At 47.6% G+C, this 23,715-nt stretch overlaps 1 protein-coding gene and 1 non-coding gene across 2 annotated transcripts in view; both read right to left on the bottom strand.

Moving 5' to 3' along the window:
- The window catches only part of ASAP3 (ArfGAP with SH3 domain, ankyrin repeat and PH domain 3), a 48,920-nt gene extending 43,920 nt beyond the window's left edge, over positions 1-5,000 (bottom strand). Inside the window, 1 exon segment of the mRNA XM_049617839.1 lies at positions 4,737-5,000. Within this exon segment, the coding sequence (XP_049473796.1) occupies positions 4,737-4,865 (129 nt within the window). The 5' untranslated portion in view covers positions 4,866-5,000.
- An 11,536-nt stretch (positions 5,001-16,536) lies between these two features.
- Positions 16,537-16,609, bottom strand: TRNAK-CUU (transfer RNA lysine (anticodon CUU)). The gene has a single exon. It is a non-coding gene; the product is annotated as a tRNA-Lys (tRNA).
- Positions 16,610-23,715: the final 7,106 nt, after the last annotated feature.

Here is a 23,715-nt window from a genome sequence, read left to right as displayed (position 1 = left end):
GTGGGACACAAGACTGGCTTGGTTACCTTCAGAGGCTAGACCACTGAGGTCACATTGGTGTGGGGGCTGAAGCCACCTGTCTTCCCCAGAAGACTGTGCGATACCCTTCGGGGCCTGTGTGATGACAAGTGAGCAAAAGAGGCTCAGATGTGCAGAAAGAAAGAGAGGCAAGAGAACCAAAATGATGTTCTGACAGCTTCCCGGCCTCCAGTGAGGCCCTGGCGAGGTCCACGTTTACTTATACCTCTTCAGTCCCATGAGGCACCTCTGAGTCCTTAAAACAAATTTCCCTTCAACAGAAACAGCTTGAGAGGCCTTATGTTTCCTGCAAACAAACAATCGCTAAGATTGCATAATTTTCATTATTTTTTGTCAAACAAATAAAGACACGTGATGGAGCACCATGTAAAAGTCACAAGAGTATTAAGAATCAGCAACGAGGGGGCCCCTGGGTGGCTCGGTCGGTTGAGTGTACAACTTGGTTTCCGCTCAGGTCATGATCCCAGGGTCGTGGGATCGAGCCCCGCATCGGGCTCTGCACTGATCATGGAGCCTGCTTAAGACTCACTCTCTCTCTCTCTCTCTCTCTCTCTCTCTCTCTTTCTCTTTCTCTCTCTCTCTCTCTCTCCCCTGCCCCATCCTCTCACTCTCTCTCTCAAATAAATAAAATGAAAAAAAAATTAAAAGAAAAAGAAAAAAAGAATCAGCAATGTTCTTTCTAGAACAAGATTCCAAAAAAGCAAAAGTCACAAAGGAAAAGACAGATCTGACTCCAATAAAACTGAAAACTATGTAATATAAGACATGATACTTGGAACCTGCTTCGGATTCTGTGTCTCCCTCTCTCTCCCCCACTGACGCTCTGCCTCTCTCTCTCTCTCTCTCTCAAAAAAAACAAAACAAAACAAAACAAAAGACATGATACTAATTGAGGTAAACATTCCTCGTAACCACCATCCCCTTATAATAATGTGTTTTCTCTGAGGACGTACGTTGGGAAGCACACACATTTCCACAGCAATTACCTCCGGGGAGGGTATAAGGATTGTGAGGCGTGGTCAGAGGTGGCTTTTGCCTTTTCTGTTATCTTTTTAAATTTTTTAATTAAAAATGATTATGTTCTCATAACACTATATGTTAACTATACTGGAATTAAAATTTTTAACTTCATAAAAATTATGTCCTTTGTGCAATTAAAACTCCCTTAACCTTCAAATAAACATATGAAACACAAGTCTTGGCAGATCTATTTGCGGAAGACTGCTTTATCCAAGATCTAATAGGAAAAATAAGTTCACTAGTAGTTTGAGATGCACGATATAGCATGAATTCTCAGCACTGGTCAAAACAGTTTACTTGGTTCCTGAATATGCTTTCTTTCCACCAGTCTCCAAATTCACTCACTTATGCTCTCCACTGAATGATGGAGTTCTTCCATCCTTCAAGACCCATCTGGAAGTCACCTCCTCCAGGAAGCTCTCCCTGACGACACCAGTCCTCACTGTTCTCTCGCTCCCCACCCCACTGGCCTCTCTGTACCTTTCTCTGGGCATTCAGGATAGACTCCTGGGATTCCTACTGATCTCCCTAAGATAGGCTACATCTCCCCGATCAGCCAGCAAACCAGGGTAGCATCTTTATGTCCCTGGTGCCTAGCCCAGAGATGGCACGGGGAACTGGACAGAGAACAGACTCAGAGTCAGACGGACCCACTATGTGACACGAGACAACTGCCTTAACCTTCTCAGGCCCACTTTCACCTGTGGTATTGTGACCACCAATAAGATGATGGCTGTAAAGGGGCCCCGAACAGGAAAGAAGTGGTTGACAGAATAATCATCTGTCTTAACACTCCCTCACATTTGTATAGTGTTTCACAATTAAAAACAAAAAACTTTTGGGGCGCCTGGGTGGCTCAGTCAGTTGAGCATCTGACTTCAGCTCAGGTCATGATCTAACGGTTCATGAGTTCAAGCCCTGTATCGGGCTCACTACGGTCAGCGCAGAGCTCACTTTGGATCCTCTGTCCCCCTCTCTCTCTGCCCCGCTCCTGCTCGAGCTCTCTCTCTCAAAAAGAAATGAACGTTAAAAAACAAAACAAAACTTTAACAACCTAGAGAGGTAAACAAGGAGGGATTATTAACCCATTTTAAGGGTGGGATAACTGAGGCTCAGAGAAGTTACATAGGGAGAACAGGCAGTTGGGCTTTAGAAGGAAATAGAATCGGAACAGGGGTTAGAATATTTGGGTGCCAATGACAATCCTTTTATTACCCAGAGATGGGAGCTTAGACGAGTCTCTTGTACTCTCTGGACATCAGTTTCCCCAACTTCAATGAGAGTTCCTAGGCGATTTCTATCTTAAAGGGTTGCTCAATGCTGACATTCCAGTTTTCAGTGGCCTGCCCAGGGTCCTTCCTAGTTGGACTGCAAAAAAAGGGGCTGCAAGTCTCAGGAAAGAGTCTCCAGTTACTCCCAGGAAACCAGCGGGGACTGGAAGCCTTGCTTTAAGAATCTGTTGCATTTTAATTCAGCCAAAGGGAACCTCAAGCCTGGGTGTGGGTTGGTCATGCCCAGGATGGGGGTAGGGGTGGAATGGGGGGAGATGGAGTGGAGGGTGGAGGTGGGCAGATGCCCGCATCAAACTGCATGTAACTATAAACATGAATGCAAAATCAAACAGGAAACCTCAGCAGAGTCCAATCCAAAGGTCAGATTCTAACCTTTTTTGGACACCGAAATGCTGAAGAGAAAAGCTGTGTTTGGGTGCCCCAGCCTTCCTGCTGCAAAAACAAATGCTTGCAGGAAACCAATTTGACAATAAATTATATAGTTAATAAATAAATAAATAAATAAATAAATAAATAATAGAAACAAACAAACAAAAATGCTTGCATGCATCAAACCAAAGTCCTGAAGGCAAAGGAGGCCAGATTTTTGTCTGGCCTGAACCGGGGCAAAGCTGTGCTCTGACCAGAGCCTATTACAGCCTCCAGACCCCTTCCAAGAGTTTCTCCCCCCCCCCCCCCCCCACGACCTCCGGCCCAGCACACACAAGTGCTGACACACACCGAGCCAGGCAAGGCCAGATGCACAGGGATAAATGGGCATTTCTGTCCCTGGAGAAAGGTTGATAGTACAGCCCCTTCTCCTGCTCCAGCTCAGATTTAACATTTTAATGAAGAACCCAGAGAGGAGGGAGAGCTGTGAAAGCCCTAAGGGTACCAATGGCACTTAAGTCTTCCAAGTCTTGACATGGGAGGCTGTGAAGACAAACTTCGGGAAGGTCTCTCCCCTCGAGAGGACAGTTTCCCTGTGAACCTCCCAGAAAAACAGAATCCACATTCATAGGCAGTGGACTCTAAGTTACTTGTTCTGCCCAAGGAAAAAAGCCAAAAACTCACTGGCTTCTTCTTATTTTAATTAAAGCCTGTAACCCTACTAGGTACAGAGCACTAGGTGAGGCCCTGCGAGAGAAATGAGGACAAAAGGGACCCAGTCACTGTCTAAAAAGGTCCGTCAACTAACCTGATAGTCATTCCATTCATCAAGACGCATGCTTTATACACACTGACTCATGTAATACCAGAGCCCTGTGAGGTAAACATTATTATCCCATTTTATAGATGCCAAAAGTGAGGCTCAAAGAGATCAGGTCACATACCCAAGCTCGCACAACTGGCAAACTGCAGGGCCAGAATTTGCAGGTCTGCCTCCTGCAAAGTCAATGCTCTTTCCACAATCCTCTATCACCCCTGCAAAGAGATGCACGCAGATTCTGGGATAGGAGTTCAGCCTGCCAGGGAGAGGAGGAGAAGGAGATATTCCTCAAGACAGTGGCCCAGGGTATTATGAACTATTGAGCTTTGTATCTGCCACACAGTAGGTGCTCAATACTCTTAAGGTGAAGGATGGGAGATGAGAGCCCCTGCTGAGGTCCAAAATGCCATCCAGTTTGGGGCATCCTCTGAAAGGGAACTGCAAAACTACATTATTCTCCCTTGGCCCAAAGCCACAGGGTGTCTGCCCTAGAATAGTCCCTGCAGAGGAGGCCCAGGAAAGTGCAGCAAGCAGGTCCAGAAAGAGGAAGGAACTCCAGAAGGACGGGAATGGGGTGGGGCAGCCTGCAAGGGCGAAAGAAAAGGCCTGGGACGCGTTGCTGGGAAAGACAAAGAGGAAAGGGGAGGGGAGGGGAGACTACAAACTTGCCAACAGCCTGGCCAAGGTGAACCCCGGCTCCTGGCGCCTTCTCATTCGCATTCATTCCACAAGCGCCAGCCAAATCTCAGAACCAGCAGCCAGGAGGAGGTGGCCTCCCTGCAGCCGGGGAGAAGTTCAGGACTGAGGCGGGAAGGCCTCTTTCCCAGAAGGGGAGTGACTGGGGGAACAAATCTGTGGGGCTCCAAAGATGAAAACGCAAACAGATGCAGTGAGGCGCTGAGCAAACACGAGACGGGACCGACCAACAAGAGCACTGGGGTTATGACCCTGACCTGTGAAGTCCTTCATCGAGTTGAACTCAAGCCCCCCCCACCACCACAAACGGTCCCTCGGGCCCTCCCGCGGACTCAACGGGGAGGGCGCAGATGTTTGAGATGCACTCGATTCTCACAGATCTAGAGAGGGGTCAGGTTTCCGGGGAGGGGTAAGGGCCATCGAAGCGCCGGTCACGCCGGTGAAGGTCAAGGAGAGGCCCTGCCGGGACCCCCGACCCCGCCCGCCCAGGGCCCCCTCACCTCCTCCCGCGCCAGTGCAGCCCCCCGGCACCGGAGCATCTTGGCGGTAAAGGCGGCGGCCCCGGCCGGGGAGGTGAGGTCCTCCGCGGTGACGGCCAAGAACTCCGCGACGCTGAGCTGCTCGGGCATGGCGGGCGCGGGGTGGGGGCGCCGGGACTGCCGGAGCGGGGCGCGGGGGGCGCTCGCTGCACCGCGCTGGGCCGACCTCACAGCCAGCCGCGAGCACCGTCGGGGCCTCCGCACGCCCCGCCCCCTCCGCGCCGCCCCGCCCCGCCCCCGACTGCCTCCGACCGGCACCGCCGGTTAGCCTCGCGTCCTGGGAGCCCAGAGCTTCCCCACCCCGCCCGCCTTTCGGCTCCGCCCCCGGCCTTCCAGCCTCTCCCCACCGACCTTAACCAGGACAGCGCGGCCCTAGCCCCTCGCTGGGCTCCCCAGCCCCTACCCCGGCCCCTCACTAACCTCCCCAATCCCTCCCCCAGGCCTCCTAGATCCAGAGCTCCGCCCCTGGCTCACTGCCCCGCCCCCGGCCCCTGGCCGGGCTCCACAGCCCCGCCTCCAGGCCTATTAGCCCTAGAGCTCCGCCTCTAGCCGGGCTCCCTAGCCCCTCCCCCAGGCCTCACAGCCCCTGAGAGCTCGGTTACTGACTCACTGCCCCGCCCCCGGCCCCCCGCCGGGCTCCCCAGCCCCGCCTCCAGGCCGCCTGGCCCAGGAGCTCCGCCCCTAGCCCGGCTCCTCGGCCCCGCCCCCAGGCCACCCAGGCCGATAGCTCCGCCCCTAACTCACTAACCCCGCCCCAGCCTCCCTGGAAGCTCAGCCGCATCTGTCTCCCGGCCCCTCTGCAGCTACTCCCCCTTTCATGCCTCTCTTGGGCCTCCCAAGTTGCCTCCCTCCCACCCCCTCCGCGCCCCCCCGCTTCGTGAGCCTTTCATCTACCTCTCCTCTCCTATGGGTTCGTTCCCAGCCCCCTTGACCTCGCCCCTTCAGCCTTACCCCGACTCAGGCCCCCATCTCTCCCCCCAGGCCCACCCGGTCTCGGCGCCCCCCTTCCGCTCCCAATTGCACCATCCCTCCCTTGCTTCGTACACTCAGCTCTCAGCCTCGGCTCTGAGCCGCACCTCCCTCCTCCCCCCCCCCTCCCCCCGCCTTGGCTTTTGGCCCCTGCGGAGTCTGTGTGGCTCGGTGCCTTTGGGTAGCTGTGTGATTTGGGGGAAAGTACATTCCTTCTTGGAACCTCAGTTTCCTTGTCTGCAAGGTGAGAAGCCTGCTGCCCACTTAACGGTGATGTTGCGAGGAAACAGCCTAACCCTTGCGTGTACTCAGTAAGCACTCTGCAACCCGCTCCCCCTTTCCCGATCCTCTCGCTGCACCCTCATTCTTCCTGGGCTCAGTATGGTGCCTTCCCCTCCGGAACCCAGCTCACTGTCCTTACCAGGCTGAAGACTGCCACTCCTCCCCCACTATTAACCCTTGCCTCTTAGAAACCATCTATGTCCTTGGGTGGATGAGAGATGAGGTTCAGAAATCTACTTAGGTTTCGTTCTGGAGCCTGAAGTCCTACGGAAAAGATTTCTTCAGGTAAAAAATCGGGGAAGCAATATTGGCTTTGGAATTTGATAGATCTAAGTTCCAATCCTGGTGCTGCTGTTGACCAGCTGTGTGCAGCTGAGCAAATGGCTTGCTTCTCTAAACCTGAATCTTCTACTCTTCAAATGGTCTAATAATATTTTACTCCACAAGGCGAGTGAAAGTATTACATGCTTTACCTGAGGGGAGGGGGGGCTACAAAGATACACTAAGATATTACCTGCTGAGGACATTATGAGTAATTTTTCTTCTTTGGCTAATCTGTATATCCTAACTTTTCTGTAAGGAGCATATGCTACTTGCGTAATAGAATTTAAAGTTGAAACAATGTGTACAGTCTGGTGGAGGAGATAGGACAAATATGCGGTGAAATACAACTCTTATTCACCCCCAGTCACCTTTCAACTCACTCCAGTCAGTTTTCAGCCAGAACTCCTACAGAGTTACTTCAAGGTCAACTAGGATCTCTCTCTTAAAATGCAACAGGCCCTTTTCTTAACTTCTAGGAGCATTTTGTACTGTTAGCCACGCTGTCCTTGAAACACTTTTTTCTTTTGAATTCTGAGACGATTATCTTCCATGGTGGTCTTTCTCCCTCTCTGGCTGTTCCATCTCAGGGCCCTTTCCAAGATGGTCTTCCTCTGCATGTATCTTAACTGCTGGGATCCTTGGGAGCTCTCTGCTAGACCCTTTGTTCTTCTCACTCTACCCAGGCTTCCTGGACACTTTTGTCCATCCCTACCAGCTTCCTTCATACCATTAATGTTGACGCCTTCTGTGTTAGTTTCCTATTGCTGCTGCTGTAACAAATCGCGGCAAACAACACACATTTATTCTCTTACAGTTCAGGGGGTCAAAACTCTGAAATGAGTTTCGTTGCGCTGAAACCCAAATACAGCAAGGCCGCACTCCCTCCGGAGGCTCTAGGGAGCCATTTCTTTGCGTTTCCCAGTTTCTAGAACTGCGTTTCTCATATCCTTTGGCCTCTAACGGACTTCCTCCATCTTCAAGGGGATCTTGTCTCTGTGTCATATCCTATTGCTTTCTTTTCTATGGTCAGATCTCCCTCAGTCTCCATTTTATAAGCACATTTGCGATTATATTTAGGGCCCGTCCAGATAATCCAGGATAATTTCTCCAGCTCAGGATCGTTCAATTAATCACGTCTGCAAAATTCCTTCTGGCATAGGAGATAACATTTACAGGTTCCAGGAATTAGGACCTGGATATCTTTGGGGGCTATTATTGAGCCCACCACATCTTCCAAGGCTCTCTCTCCACGTTGGACCCTTTTCTGGCTTAAGATCTATGTATGCAACTGCCTATGGGATGGTTTCACATGCTTATATCACAGGCAGACCTCTCAAACTCTACATGTCTAAAACTGAACTTGCCATCTTGTAACCTGCCCTCAGATCTGGCTGCTTCTCTGTCCCTGTCTTAGTGGAAGGTACCACCATGCACCCTCTCGGGGTCATCCTCCCCGTCTCCTTCCACCAATTTCCACTCAATCAAATCTTATCACTGCCTCCTAATGTCTCACACATGTGGCCACCTTCTCTGGGCTAACCCCAGTCCAGTCCATACCACCTCTCGTCTCCTCACGGGTCTGCCTGCCCCCAGTCTTATAGGTCTGATCTGATACTGCCCTGCTTAGAGCTCTTCAATGGTCTCATTGCTGTCTGGATGAAGTCCAGCTTTTTTTTTTTTTTTTTTGCATGGCTAGCTGCTCCTGGCTTATCTCTCACCACCCCATCCCTGATACGATCTGAGCCCTCTTGATATTCTTCCTGCTGACCCATAACACCCCCTGACCTCCTTTCAACTGCCCAAATTCAATGTCACTTCCTTCAGGAAGCCTTCCCCAATGTCCTTCTAGGCACTCCTACAGACCCTGGTATCCCCTGCTACAGCAGTTCTCACTGTGGACTGTAACCACCTGTTTGCTGATCTGGGCCTCTGGCCTACCTATTTATTTATCCAGAACTTACTATGTACCGGTCACAATGCCAAGGACTATACAAGTAATAGTTAACTCAATACTCCCAACAACCCAGTGAGGCAGGTAACATTATTCTTGCTATCTCTGTGTCACAGGTGGGAAAGCTAAAGCTTAGAGAGGTTAATTGGTATAAAATCAGAATGAACAAGTAATATAACCAAGATTCCAACCCAACCCAGGTCTGCATGAGTTTGTGTTTTGTTTTGTGTTATTATTAATCACCAAACTATGTTACCTAACTTAAAAACATTGCCTCTTGGGGGTGCTTGGGTGGCTCAGTCGATTAAGCGCCCGACTCTTGGTTTTGACTCAGGTCATGATCTCATGGTTGGTGAGATGGAGCCCTACATGGGGCTCCATGCCGACAGCATGGAGCCTGCTGGGGTTGGTCTCTCTCCCTCTCTCTCTGTCCCTCCCATGCTTATGCGCTCTCTTGCTCTATCCCAAAATAAATAAATAAAACTTAAAAATATACGACAGAATACTGTCGTAATATCTTTCAGGCTAACAAATTCCTTCCTGTTTTGTGAAGCAACTACTTCAATGTCAAATCCTCTATCAGATACTCAAACTGAGAGACACGTGCTACTATGGTGGCCCCCTTTCTGAAGCATAAGTTTTATTTCAAGACTTTGGGGAGGAAACGAAATGACAAACATTAAGTAAATTACAGTATTGGGGGGAAAATAAGACAAACCCAGGGCTGTGTCAGCATAAATTACACAATTTGGGGGAATTTCCAGAGAAAACATGTGCTTTCAAGGAAATTTCCAGTTGCTTCAAGTTGTTTACCAGACCACCCTACATAAACACTCACTTTACTAGGACTATTCAAGGGAAGCGTTTGAGGCACACTCCTTATGAAATAGCTGTCTCAAGGTTCCTGGACCAGCCTGTGCAAATCTGACTCTCCAGAATTTACTCGTTCACTCAACATTCATCAAGCAATTCTAGGTGTTTTCCTGAGCGGAAAACGAGGAATGGGGAAGCTGTGGCTACAATGATGGGCAAGGTATGGAGCAGTTCTCAAGGAACTTGTACTCAAATAATCAGAAGATGCAACTTGTAAAGGCCCTTGAAGAGGTGCTCTGAGGGGCACCTGGGTAGCTCAGTCGGTTGAGCGCCCGACTTCGGCTCAGGTCATGATCTCACAGTTTGTGAGTTCGAGCCCCGCGTCGGGCTCTGTGCTGACAGCTCAGAGCCTGGAGCCTGCTTCGGATTCTGCGTCTCCCTCTCTCTCTGCCCCTTCCCTGCTCATGCTCTGTCTCTCAAAAATGAATAAACATTAAAAAAAAAAAAAAGAGGTGCTCTGAGAATTAGGGGTGGGGGAGGGGAAAAGAGAGACTTTCCACGTGTGGCTCAGGGAAGCTGGGGAGGCTTCAGAGAAGAAAGGGCACCTGAGCTGAGCCCCGAAGGATCTGAGGGAGCTGGGGACAGAATGAGCAAAGACAGGGAAGAAAGACAATACAGAAAATCCACTCCCATCAGCACAGACACTTGCCTCAACAGCTCACATGATAAAACGTCTCCTCTTGACTTCTCCCTCCAGCTACTGCCCCATTTCTCTGCTCCCCTTTGCAGCTGAAGTCATTGAAAGTCACTGCTGTATTCACCGTATCCAATTCCTCTCCTCCAATATTTTTCTTTCCGGTAAAATAACTTTGATCGATTTCGGGTCGCAGGCAAATTGCATCCATCAAAGGGAGAACCCAGGATATTGCTGGGATTGAGTGGTGGGGAGGGTGAGAGATGAGCTCAGGGAGGCCCAGAAGCATGCGCCACGGAGCCACAGGGGACAGAGGTAGGAGTTCTGGAAAGAGGCCTGAACTTCAATATTCTCTTACATTCCCTCTGATCAGAATCTTGCCCCCACCAGCCACTGCAGCTGCTCTCATTAAGGTCACTGCTACACCCCTTATATTGCTGAGCCCAATGGTCAGTGCTCAGTTCTCACCCTGCTTGGCCTCCAGCAGCTTCCTTGTGCCTTCTTATGCTACTTTCTTCCTTTGGCCTTCAGGACACCACACTGTCTTGATTTTCTTCCTCCCTCACTGGTGACTTCTTCTTGATCTCCTATGTATGTCAGTTCTTCCTGTTCTTTCTGGTTTCTTAACACTGAGGACCCTGGTCCTTGGTCACCTCCTCTCCTATGTGTGCTTAGGCCCTTGATGATCCCACCTCGTCCCGTGACTTTAAATACCATTTAGATCCTGATGATTCCCAAACTTGTAACGCCAGCCTGGGCCTCTCTCCTGAACTTCAGCCTCTTCTATCCATCTGCCTCCTTGAAGATCCTGGAAGTCAGATGGGGCCTCTTGAACTTAACGTATCTAAAGCCGAACTTCAGATTTCCCTCCCCAAACCTCCTTCCCCACATCGAGACATCTGTTGGATCTATACCCAAAATCGATTCCAAATCCACCACTCCTCACCGCTTCACTGCTACCAGCCTGATTTAAGCCATATCATCTCGTGCCTGGATTACTTCAGGAACCTTCTGATTGGTCTCTCAGCTTCCACCCTTGCTCCTCTATAGTCTACTCTCAACAGAGAAGCAAGTGATCCTTTAAAATATCATGTCAGGGGGCGCCTGGGTGGCTCAGTCGGTTAAGCGGCCGACTTCAGCTCAGGTCATGATCTCGTGGTCCGTGAGTTCGAGCCCCGCGTTGGGCTCTGTGCTGACAGCTCAGAGCCTGGAGCCTGTTTCAGATTCTGTGTCTCCCTCTCTCTCTGACCCTCCCCCGTTCATGCTCTGTCTCTCCCGGTCTCAAAAATAAATAAAATGTTAAAAAAAATTTTAAAAAAAATAAATAAAATAAAATATCATGTCAGAATACAAAAGGTCATGTAATTTCACTGCTTAAAACCCTCGAATGGCTCCCCATTTCACTCAGACTAAAAGCCAAGTTTCCACATGGCCTGCAAGTCCCTGTATAAACCTGTCTCACTCTGACTCCATCTACGCTTACTCTTCCCCTTGTTCTCCACCTCTGTTCCAGGCACACTGACTTCCTTGTTCTTTGAATATACTAGGCACACTCTTGCCACAGGACCTTTGCACTGGCTGCTCCCCCTGCCTAGAATGCTCTTTCCACAGATATGCACGTGGTCAACTCCTTCACTTTTTTCCAGTCTTAGCTCAACTGTCACCGCCTTGATCATGCTTATCCTGATCATCTCATTTAAAACTGCAACCACCTGTCTCTTGCCATACTCTCCGTCACCCTTACCCTGCTCTATTTTTTCCTATTTAGCATTTACGCCTTTTAACATGCTGCTTTTCTTATTTGTCTTATTTTTTTTTACTGTTTGCTCCCTCCATTAGAATATAAGTTCTCTGAAAGGAGGGACTTCCTTTCCTTATTAGGGCTTGGTTATGTACCCAGGCTTTGGAACCAGACTGCCTGGGTTTGAATCCTGGCTTTGCTATCTACCTTGGGTAAATTGTTTAATCTCTGTGGGCCTCAGTTTCCTCATCTGTAATATGGGGGAATAATGGTATCTCCCTCATAATGTTATAGAAATGATTAAATGAGGTGCTGGATGGAAAGGATTTGGCAATGTTAACTATTGTCCCCACATCTGGTCCATAGTAGGCATGCAGTAAATATTTGCTGGATCCAGTAGGTGTTATTATTGTTTACTGATGCCCAAAATTACACCAGTGAGTGGCAGGGACAGAATTAGAATCCAGGTTTATCTAATGTCAAAATCCCTGTCTCTTCTGCTCTACAATCTACCTTCTGAAGATCCGAGGCTGAGCTCCAGGGAGTAGAGAATTCACATTTCATGTCATGGGATGAGATGAGACCAAAGACCAGAAGTGAAAACGAGGATTGCCGAGGGAAAATGGATGCAAAAGGGACTCCCCCACCGCCCCCTGCCTCAAGATCAAGTCTGCACTCTTTTGCAAGACCACAAGCCCCTTCCCCTCTAGCCACATCTGCTTCTTCAATCCTCTCTTTCAGGAGAAGAAAACTGACCTCTGCCCAATTCCTAAGGCCACCAGACCGCCACCTCTCTGCTCACGCTCTGGCTGTTACTTTTCCCTGCACTATTCTTCCAGTTTCTTTGCCTGGCCATTTCCTCTTCATCCTCGTGACTCAGATGTCACAGATATCACTGCCTTAGGAAGCCTTCCCTGAGGCTGTGAGATGGTTTGGTGCCCTTCCTATAGGCTCCCGAGCTTTCTCATTACGTTTCATGTTTCCTTGTTTTCCCCTCACTTCCTGCATATGCACGTGTGTGTGTGTGTGTGTGTGTGTGTGTGTGTGTGGACCCACTCCCACCCTTTGCCAGACTGTGAGCTCCATGATCGTGTGGTTTCAAGTTGTGCAAGATCTTTCCTACCCAGGAGTCCCACGAGAGACTGGAAAGCACTCAAGAATCAAGAGCAGGGGCGCCTGGGTGGCGCAGTCGGTTAAGCGTCCGACTTCAGCCAGGTCACGATCTCGCGGTCCGTGAGTTCGAGCCCCGCGTCAGGCTCTGGGCTGATGGCTCGGAGCCTGGAGCCTGTTTCCGATTCTGTGTCTCCCTCTCTCTCTGCCCCTCCCCCGTTCATGCTCTGTCTCTCTCTGTCCCAAAAATAAAAATAAAAAAAAAAAAAAAAAAAAAAAAACGTTGAAAAAAAAGAATCAAGAGCAGCTGCTCTCCAGGGCCAAATGGGCTTCATTTACGTATCCTCAGTTTGAGCTGCTAGTAGAGACTAATCTTAGACTCTCAACACGTAAACTCCCTTGGGAGAGAGACAGTTGGGGAGCCCCAGTCTGGATCAGAAGCTCACAAGCCTCCATGTTGTACAACCCCAGGGTTGTGAATCGTAGTCTACATCATGGCGCCCCTTAGAGTGGGGCAGTATACAGCCTGCACAGCTGGAAAGCTGGATAAAGTAGCCCTGGATGCCCATTAGGGTGAGCCAGGCTGCCTGCGAGCTGTGGGGGCCCACCAACACCCACAGAGTCCAAGCATAGCTGCAGGAACCTATCCCTGTGCACCCAGGGGCAATTTTCAGAGAAGGGTATGGACTAGCCACACATACAAAAGTCTGTAGTTGTCATTAGAGTCCCAAAGGGTCCCCAAACCCACAAAAGGTTGAAAGCTCCTAAAGAAATATTTTGTGAGCACGTAAAAATATTCATATTAAAAGCGTATGTGTGGGAATTCATCTGCACAGTCGATCACCGCCACTGTGCCTGAGAAGGAGGCTTGGGATGGGGCGGGTCTCCCACGACATGAACTGATAATGAAAATAGTGATAACGGCGTTTAGACTTGCTTCGTATAGGTAATGAGTTAAGTCTGTTACATACGTGCCATAACCCATAGAACACTCTCAAAGGTAGGTACTATTATTATCCCCATTTTACAGAGTAGGAAATAAAACCGAGAGTAGTGAGGGACTTACCTGGGACGAGGAGACAAACACAAGCAATCTGGCTGTGAACCTGGGCGTCAGTCTTCCATGGCCTAGTTGAAAGCAGATCCAAGGCAGGGGGGAGGGGGTTTGTGCCGAGAAGTTCAAGTTTGACTTTGCCGAGTTCCTCATTAGAAGGGGAGGACGTCCAGGGGTCCAGGGCCCTCCAACAGTGTGCCCCTGCTCCGGCCAGGAAAGGCCCTCCTTTCGCCGAAGCCCTTCCAGGCACCCCCAAGTGAAAGCTGTCACCGTGGTCTAAAGTCCTCTCAAGCCTGGTGGGTACAAGCTTTGGAGACAGGCCTGGGCTTCAGTGCTGGCTGTACTCCTTATTCATTCCGGCGAGCCTCAGTTTCCCCACATGGAAAATGGAGATAATAATGCCTATGTCATGGGGCTGTTGTGAGGGTTAAAGGGAGCATGTTCGTGAGGTATGCGCTGTAAGCACTCAGAAAATGGTGACGGATGTTATTGTCTTTGGTTGAAAAAAAGAAGACAGTTTTCTGCAGTCTTCTGAAGCTTTATCCCATAGCTCTGGAGGTCAGAAGCCTCAAATGGGTCTCACCGGGCTATAATCAAGGTGTTGGCAAGACTGGGTTCTTTCTGGAGGCTCTGGTCATTGGATGCCCTGCCTTTCCAGCTTCTAGAGGCCGCCTGCATTCCTGGCTCGTGGCCCCTTCCTCCGTCCCCAGAGGCAGCAGTGCAACATCTTGAAATCTCTCACTGACTCTGGCTCCGACTTTCCTCCCTCTGTCACTTATTAGGACCCTGTGATTATACCAGGCCCACCTGGATAATCCAGAACAAGCTCCCCATCTCAAGGTCAGCTGATTATCAGCCTCAACTCCGTCTGCAATCTTCATTTCCCCTTGCCATGTAACATAACACAATCACAGGCTCTGGGGACTAGAACATGGACATCGTCGGGGACCATTATTTTGCCTGCTACAGTGGGCGAGCAGGAAAATGCCGCGAAACACCGGAACTTTGCACTGAGCGTACCTCTGTTCAAAAACCTACCACGGCCCCCCACTGCCTCCAGGATAAGGGCCAGGCCCTTCAGCCTTGCCTGCAAAGCTTTTCATGAACTGACCTCTATCCCACTTACGAACAGGCACTCTCTGGCCTCCGTGCCTCTGCTCTGCCTGAAAGGCTTTTTCTTCCATTTATTTATTTAAAAAATTTTTTAATGTTTCTTCATTTTTGAGAGAAAAAGCACGAGTGGGGGAGGGGCAGAGAGAGAGAGAAGGAGACACAGAATCCGAAGCAGGCTCCGGGCTCTGAGCTGTCACCACAAAGCCCGACACAGGCGGGGCTTAGACCCACAAACCGTGAGATCATGACCTGAGCCGATGTCGGACGCTTAACTGATTGAGCCGCCCAGGTGCCCCGTTTCTTCCATTTATAATCCTTAAAGTCTTTCCATTCGTCGTGGCCAGGCTCACATGTCATCTCTTTCACGAAACCTTTTCAGAAGCCCCAGAACTCTCTCCCTCCCCCTGGCACTATCCTAAAATGTCTTGACCGGAGTTATTTGGCTTGTCCCACTCCGGTTGGTCCCCATCTGACTGCGGTCAGGTGAGGCTCAGAGACCACAATAGCAATGGTCTGTGAGTCTCACACTTGAGATTCACACAGAATCACCTGGAGGGCTTGCTAAGACACAGGCTGCTGGGTCCAACATCCACGGTTTCGGATTCAGTAGTTCTGCGTGGAGCCTGGTAATCTGCATTTCTAACAAGTGCCCAGGTGATCCTGCTGCAGCTGGTCTGGGGAACACTCTTTTTTTTTTGCGAGCGAGCCATTTTTTTAATTTTTTTATTTTTGGGACAGAGAGAGACAGAGCATGAACGGGGGAGGGGCAGAGAGAGAGGGAGACACAGAATCGGAAACAGGCTCCAGGCTCTGAGCCATCAGCCCAGAGCCTGACGCGGGGCTCGAACTCACGGACCGCGAGATCGTGACCTGGCTGAAGTCGGACGCTTAACCGACTGCGCCACCCAGGCGCCCCTGGGGAACACTCTTTGAGGACCACTGGCACAGAAGTCGAGATGCTAGACTTGGACTCAGATCTCAGCTCTGCCTCTCACTGTGTGACTTTAGATACATCCCCTGCCCTCTCTGAGCTGCTTTCTCATCTCTGAAAGGATTCATTCTTCCCACCTCCTGCCCCACTGGGTTGAAGTAAAGAGGACCAGGCTTAGGGCAGCACCAGGCGCCCTGCTGGTGCTGACTAAATGGCCTAGAGCTCTCCCTCTGCCAATTGCCCTCTCCCTGTGTTTTGACTTCCTAGTGGCTGCTCAATAGAAACTTGGGTATTAGTTTCAGGGAAAACTGCTGACGAATTCTGATGCAAAATGCTGGCAAACTGAGAAGAGCTAAAACAGCCAAGCTGGGTATGTCTGGTCAGCGGAATGCTAATTACCTTCACACCGCGAGCATTTTCCCTCTGCGCCTCAGGACCACACGGTGCAATAACGATCATGTGTATCGTTGCAAGGGACAGCAGGTCAGCTGTTGCAAGTTTATGGTCATTTATCCAGCAAGTGTTTCCCCAGCACCTCTAAGGAGCCTGCCTGGTAGTGACTGGCTTGTCTCAGGGGATGCAATGCCCGGGGAAGAAGACTCCTTGTGGCCAGGACACTGCCTTCCAGCTTCCCCTCAGGACCTGTTCCCTTAGAACACCAAACACACACACACACACACACACACATACACACACACACACACACACACACACCATGCTTCCGTTGCTGCTCCTGGAGCAAGGTGGGTTTTTGTTTTGTTTTTTTTAAGTAGGCTCCATGCCCAACATGGGGTTTGAACTCACGACCCTGAGATCAAGAGTCTCATGCTCTACCAACTGAGCCAGCCAGGCACTCCATGGAGCAAGGTGTCTTTTCACAACTTACATTTGCAGGACACAAGTCACGTTCTTCATGGGCAAAAGGCTGTGTCTTTGCTTTACAAGCATCTAGGATTGTACACAGAAAGGAAACATCCAAGGTTAGAATGGAACCCCCATAATGACTGTTAGGAGGCTGGGTCACCAGGTGGTTAAGATCATGAGCCTAGGAGCTTGGCTGACCCGATTCCAGTCCCATGCCATCACCAGGGCTGGGATTAGGGTGAAGCAGATGAGGGGCCCCTCTTCCTCCCCCTAAACTGCCTCACCCATCACAGCCTGTCCACCACTTCTGGTTGTGTGACCTCAGGCAAGTAACTTCACCTCTCTGAGCCGCACTGGGGATAATACCTATTCTATAAGGTTTTATGGAGATTAAATAAAACTTGGTTCCTAATGGTCTCAATAAAGGGTAATACTTTTCCTAAATTCGGCATTTGGCAGAGTGGCCACCAGAGGGCAGTGGTCCCCATGTTGGAAATAAAATAACCTGCCTGGTGATTAGTGATCCCTTTGAAGGAACACACACACACACACACACACACACGAACACGCACACGTGTTCGCACGCATGCGTGTGAGTGCATGCACCAGGAGAGATGTGTGCTTTGATTGGGTCAACACAGCCCCACTGGCCAGCAGATACACTGGGCATCCTGCTGGTCACCCATGGCTGTGGTCACTTGAAGATTGACTTAAGACTGACACCAGTGAATTAAGATTTACTAGGACACTGCATCCTACTCCCCTAGGATTAATGGAAGGATCAAGGGGCAAACAAAATGTATGAATATACATAACAAAATAGTATTGTCACACTGCTGAGCCTTGTTAGAAATTCTCCTTTAGAATCCCCAGGGAGGTCTGGTCTTCTCTCTTTGCTGTAATCTAGAACACTTCAGGTGCCTCAAGAGCTGTGCTGCAGACACACCTGCCAGGCCATGTGCATCCGTGGAAAGAAGAAGCCAATTCTTAAAATAGGTCAATACTCTTGACAGGAAATGGTAGTTAGGATCCCACCCTGGCACAGGGTAGATGCTCAGTAAATGTCTGATAAATAAATGACCCTCGTCTAAGGACAGCACAGGAGTCGACTGCATTGGGTTGGGGGCAGTCAGATCCTGGCTTTTTTCTCCCTCTTGTCTTATTGCTTTGTCCCGGTTCACCAGGATGATGTTGATTTGTAACAGTGATAGTAGGTATCTTGTTTCTAAGGTTTTACCATTAAATACGATATTTGCTATAAAATAGTAACTCCTGGGTCTTGTCATGTATCAGGTTTTTAATAATCATAAATGAGTGTTGAATTTTTCAAGTGCTTTTCTCATATCTGTGGAGATGGTTACATGGTTTTTTTTCCTTTAATTGGTTAATGTAGTAATGTAGAAGAGCATATACATTGCTCTCTTTCCTTTTTTGCAGGCAGGCATTTATGTTATGCACTCGTATCAAAACAGTAACCAGTACTTAATAGGCACCCAAATATTTGCTGAATGAATAAACGAGGAACAACAGATTCTTGGGGAAACTTCCCTCATGTAGCATTTCTTAATTTTTTATTATTTGAGAAAGAGAGAGAATCCCAAGCAGGCTCCACATTTAACATAGAGACTGATGTGGCGCTTGATAGCATGACCCTGGGATCATGCCCTAAGCCGAAATCAAGAATCAGACACTCAACCAACTGAGCCACCCAGGTGCCCCCAAAAGTAGCATTTCTTTTTTTTTTTTTTTAATGTGCATTTATTTTTGAGAGAGGGTCAGGGGGAAGGGGCAGAGAGAGAGGGAGCCACAGAATCTGAAGCAGGCTCCAGGCTCTGAGCTGTCGGCACAGAGCCTGACAGGGGCTCGAGAACTCAGGAACCCTGAGTCATGACCTGAGCCAAAGTTGGACACCTAACCAACTGAGCCACCCAGGCACCCAGTAGCATTTCTATCTTGCATTCTGCACATGAGAACAGCTTGGAGTTTTGCAACAAATGTGCAGATAATGTGTTTGCACTCCTGGGATCAGTCTAACTTGGCTATTATTTTTTTTTTAAAGGCTCTATTTAATTGGCTAATTTTTGTTAGGATTTGTGTCTCTATGTTTAAAAGAATTCCCCCTGCAATTTTCTTTTCTTGTATCGTCCTTTTCTGGTTTGGAGATCTAGGTTATCCTACCTATAAAAAAAAAATTGGATGACTTCCCTTTGTCTCGTTCTCTGAAATATGTACAGGTTCAAGATCAGGGTTCAATAAAACTTGCCTGTATGGGTGCCTAGGTGGCTCAGTCGGTTAAGCATGTGACTCTTGGTTTTGGCTCAGGTCATGGTTCGTGAGTTTGAGTCCCACATCAGGTTCCATGCTGACAGTGCGGAACCTGCTTGGGATTCTCTCTCTCCCTCTCTCTCTGCCCCTCCCCCACTGACTCTATCTCTCTCAGAATAATTAATGAATGAATTAATTTAAAAACTTTAAAAATGAAAAAAAAAAACCTGCCTATAAATCCATCTGGCTCTGGCATCAGTTTGGAGTCAGAACCTCTTGAACATCAATACAAGTTAGTTAATGATTTCTATTTCTTTTTGAGTCAATTTGGGTAAATTTATTATTTTCTAGAAACTTCTCCCTTTCACATACATTTTCAGCCTTGCCTCTCATTGGTTGCATTACCTGGAAACTCTTTATTTTTTTTAAACAACTTTATTGAGGTATAGTTTACATAATATAAAATTCACCTGAGGTGTCTGGGTCACTCAGTTGGTTAAATGTCCAATTCTTGATTTTGGCTCAGTTCATGATCTCGTGGTTAAGAGACTGAGCCCTGTATCAGGCTCCATGCTGGGCATGAAGACCGTTTAAGATTCTGTCAACCTCTGTCTCTTCCCTGCTCGGGCTCGCTCGCTCTCTCTGTCTCTCTCTCAAAAAAAAATTTTTTTAACCTGTATTTCAGGTGTACAATGAAATGATTTCTAGAAATTTTATCAAGTAACTACAACCATTACCATAAATCAGCTTTAGAACATTTTCATGCCCCCAATAAGATCCCTATGTCCTTTTGTAAAATAATAGCTTTATTGAGTTATAACTCATATACCATACAATTCACCTACTGAAAGTATACAATTCCGTGGTTTTTAGGATATTCATAGTTGTATGTCAATCACCATGTCAATTTCAGAGTGTTTTCATTACTCCCTCCCAATAAAACCCTGTACCCATTAGCAGTCACTCCCCTTCTCCCTTCCCCTTCTTCTAAAGTCTTAAGCAACCACTAAGTTACCCTCAGTCTCTATAGATTTACCTATTCTGGGCATTTCATATAAATGAAATCATGTAATATGTGGCCATTTGTGTGTGGTTTCGTTCACTTATCACGTTTTCAAGGTTCATCCATGTTGTAGCACATGTCAGTACGTCATGTCTTTTTATTGCTTAAAAACATTCCATTATATGGATATACCATCGTTTATTTGTCCATTCATCAGTGGAGAGACATTTGGGTTGTTTCACTCTTGGGCTATTGTAAATAATGCTGCTACAAACATCTGTGTGGTTTTTGTGTGGCCATACATATGTGTTCATTTCTCTTGGGTATATACCTAGAAGTGAAATTACTTGGGCTCCATGGTAGTTCTATGTTTAGTTTTCTGAGAAATTGCCAAACTGTTTTCAAAGTGGCTGTTGTATTTTACATTCCCACTAGCAGTATACAAGGGCTCCAAGTTCTCCACAGCACTTTTAAAAAACAATTTTTAATGTTTATTCATTTATCTATTTATTTATTTGATGTTTGTTTATTTTTGAGAGAGAGACAAAGCATGAGTGAGGGAGGGGCAGAGAGAGAGGGAGACAGAATCCGAAGCAGGCTCCACGCTCCGAGCTGTCAGCCCAGAACCAGACACGGGGCTCGAACTCACCAACCATGAGATCATGACCTGAGCCCAAGTCGGAAGCCCAGCCGACTGAGCCACCCAGGTGCCCCAGTGTTTATTTTTGAAGGAGAGGGAGACAGAGCACGACAAGGGAGGGTCAGAGAAAGAGGGAGACACAGAGTCCAAAGCGGGCTCCAGGCCCGGAGTTGTTAGCACAAAGCCCAACGTGGCGCTTGAACTCACGAGCCATGAGATCATGACCTGAGCCAAACTCAGCAGCTTAACCGACTGAGCCACCCAGGCGCCCCTCCACAGCACTTTTTATTGTCTTGCTGATTATCGCCATCCTAGTAGATAAAAGGCGATTATCTTGTCATTTTAAGATATTTATTTTAAGTGATTTCTACACCCAATGTGGGGCTTGAACTTACAACCCTGAGATCAAGAGTCTTACACTCTGCTGACTGAACCAGCCAGGTGCCCCGATATCAATATCTCACGGTTTTGATTTGCATTTCCCTGATGGGTGGCTAATGTTGCTGAGATCTTTTCATGTGCTTTTTGGCCATTTGTATATCTTCTTTGGAGAAATGCTTATTCATAGACTTTGACCTTTTTTTAATTGGGTTATTTATATTTTTACTTATTGAGCTGTCTTTTCATTTATTTGGATATTCTTTAATTTCTTCCAACAATGCGTTGTAGGTTCCAGAATATAAGTTTTGCACTTCTTTAGTATTAACCTTATTCTTTATTTCATTTTACGTGAGTGGGGAAGAGGCAGAGAGAGATGGAGAGAGAATTCTAAGCTGGCTGCATGCTGCCAGCACATGGCCTGATGCGGAGCTCGAACTCACAAAGCCACAAGATCATGGCCTGAGCCGAAACCAAGAGTCAAAAGCTTAACCAACCGAGCCACCCAGGCGCCCCTTGTTAACCTTATTCTTAACTATTTTATTATTTTTGATGCTATTATAATTTAAATTGTTTACTTAATTTCATTTTTGGGGTTTTTCATTGCTAGTACATAAAATTACAACTGGTTATTGTATGTTGATTTTATATCCTACAACCTTACCGAACTCATTTATTAGTTTTATATTTTTTAATGGATTCCTTAGGATTTTCTATATACAAGATCATGTTATCTGCAAATAGAGCTAGTTTTTCTTACTTCCCATCTGCATGACTTTTATTTAATTTTCTTGCCTAATTGCCCTGGTTAGAACCTCCAGTATAATGCTGGATAGAAACAGAGGGAGTAGATCTCCTTATCTTGTTTCTGATCTAGGAGAGAAAGCGTTCAGTATTTCACAATTGAGTATGATGCTAGCTGTGGATTTTTCATAGATGCCGTTTATCAGGTTGAGAAAGTTCCCTTCTATCCTTAGTTTGTTGAGGTTTCTTTTTAAGTTTTTTATTTTAATTCTAGTACAGTTATTATATTAGTTTCAGTGTAGGAGTGTGTGTGTGTGTGTGTGTGTGTGTGTGTGTTTTCAATCATGAAGGGGTATGGAATTTTGTTAAATGTTTTTTCTGCATCTACTGAGATGATCATGTGGTTTTCATCCTTCATTCTGCTGATATGATACATTACATTAGTTGATTTTCAGATTTTAAACCAGCCTTGCATTTCTGGGATAAGTCCCATGGCGTACAGTCCTTTTTACTTACACGTTGCTAGATTTGGCTTGCTAGTATTTTGTTGAGAATTTTTGCAACTCTATTCAGAGGAGCCAATTGATGTATATTTAGATGTTTCCAGCTTGGGGTTATTATGAATAATGCTGCAATGAACACTCATGTGCAAGTCTTGTCTTTGCACAGACATATGTTTTCATTTCTCTTGAGTAGACACCTAAGGGTCACCATCACCAAGTCCTACGATAGTTTTAAGCTTATCTTTGTGCCAAAAATGCTTTCAAAAGTGGCTGTATCATTTGACATTCCCATGAGCAAAGTATGAGGGTTACCTGAGCATTCATTTAAGCTGTTTCTTCATCTGTAAAGTGGTGGCGACAAGAACACTGACTTTATGAAGTCAGAGATTATGTTGTGTGAAGGACTTAGCATGGCGCTGAGCCCAGACACACACAAAGCTCAATACGTGACATCTTTTTTTATGTTGTCTTTGCTAATGTCCCGGGCTTTCACCTCCTCCAGGAAGCCCTCCCTAATGACCACCCTCCTAACTCCTAAAACGCATATTACTGCAACCATCACATTATTTGTGACTATATTTTTATGCATTTGTGTCTCATGAACATCCTAGGGATGGGGACCATTCTTATTTACTTCTGTCTCCTCCGTGCCTAGCACATAGCAGGTATTCAATAACCCATAGATAACCATATCTATGTACAAAACATTAATGCTTACATGTTAGTGTCTAAGAAAACTCTATAAAAAAGGCTCTTGAACTGGGCCTTAAGGAAGAAGCAGGCACCTGCTCAGTTGAAATGGAGGGAAGGGCATGCTGGGTGAAGTGAACAGTATGTATAAAGACCCAGCAGAGGAAAAACATGTTTTCGGGATCCAAGAAGTCCAGTGTGGCTATGGGTAGTGGGATGGAGTGGCCAGTGAGGTGAAAAGGGAGGGTGAGCCACTAGTAATGTTGTAAATGGACGTTCATGCCAAGTGAAGGGGCCCTGAGGGCAAGGAGGAGCCATCCATTAAGTAGGAGTGACACGATCAGAACTGCATGTTAGGGGCGCCTGGGTGGCTCAGTTGGTTAAACATCTGACTTCGGCTCAGGGCATGATCTCACGGTTCGTGAGTTCAAGTCTGGCATCGGGCTCACTGCTGTCAGCACAGAGCCTGCTTTAGATCCTCTGTCTCCCTCTCTCTCTGCCCTTCCCCTGCTCTCTTCTCTCTTTCCCAAAAATAAATAAACATTAAAAAAAAAACCCTGCATTTAAAATTTTTTTTTCAATGTTTATTTATTTTTGAGAGGCAGAGACTGAGCGTGAGTAGGGAAGGGGCAGAGAGAGAGGGAGACACAGAATTCAAAGCAGGCTCCAGGCCCTGATCTGTCAGCACAGAGCCCGACGCGAGGCTCGAAACCACAAACCGTGAGATCATGACTTGGGCCCAAGTCGGACGCCCAATTGACTGAGCCACCCAGGCGCCCCAAAACCCTGCATTTTAGAAGGAAGTCTCTGGGGTTGGTAGAGGGCATGAGTACTCAAACTTCAGCTGCATTAGAATCACCTGAAGGGTTCC

Source organism: Panthera uncia (assembly GCF_023721935.1).
Source record: "Panthera uncia isolate 11264 chromosome C1 unlocalized genomic scaffold, Puncia_PCG_1.0 HiC_scaffold_4, whole genome shotgun sequence".
Lineage (NCBI taxonomy): Eukaryota > Metazoa > Chordata > Mammalia > Carnivora > Felidae > Panthera > Panthera uncia.
This window is presented reverse-complemented; position numbering and strand designations above follow the sequence as displayed.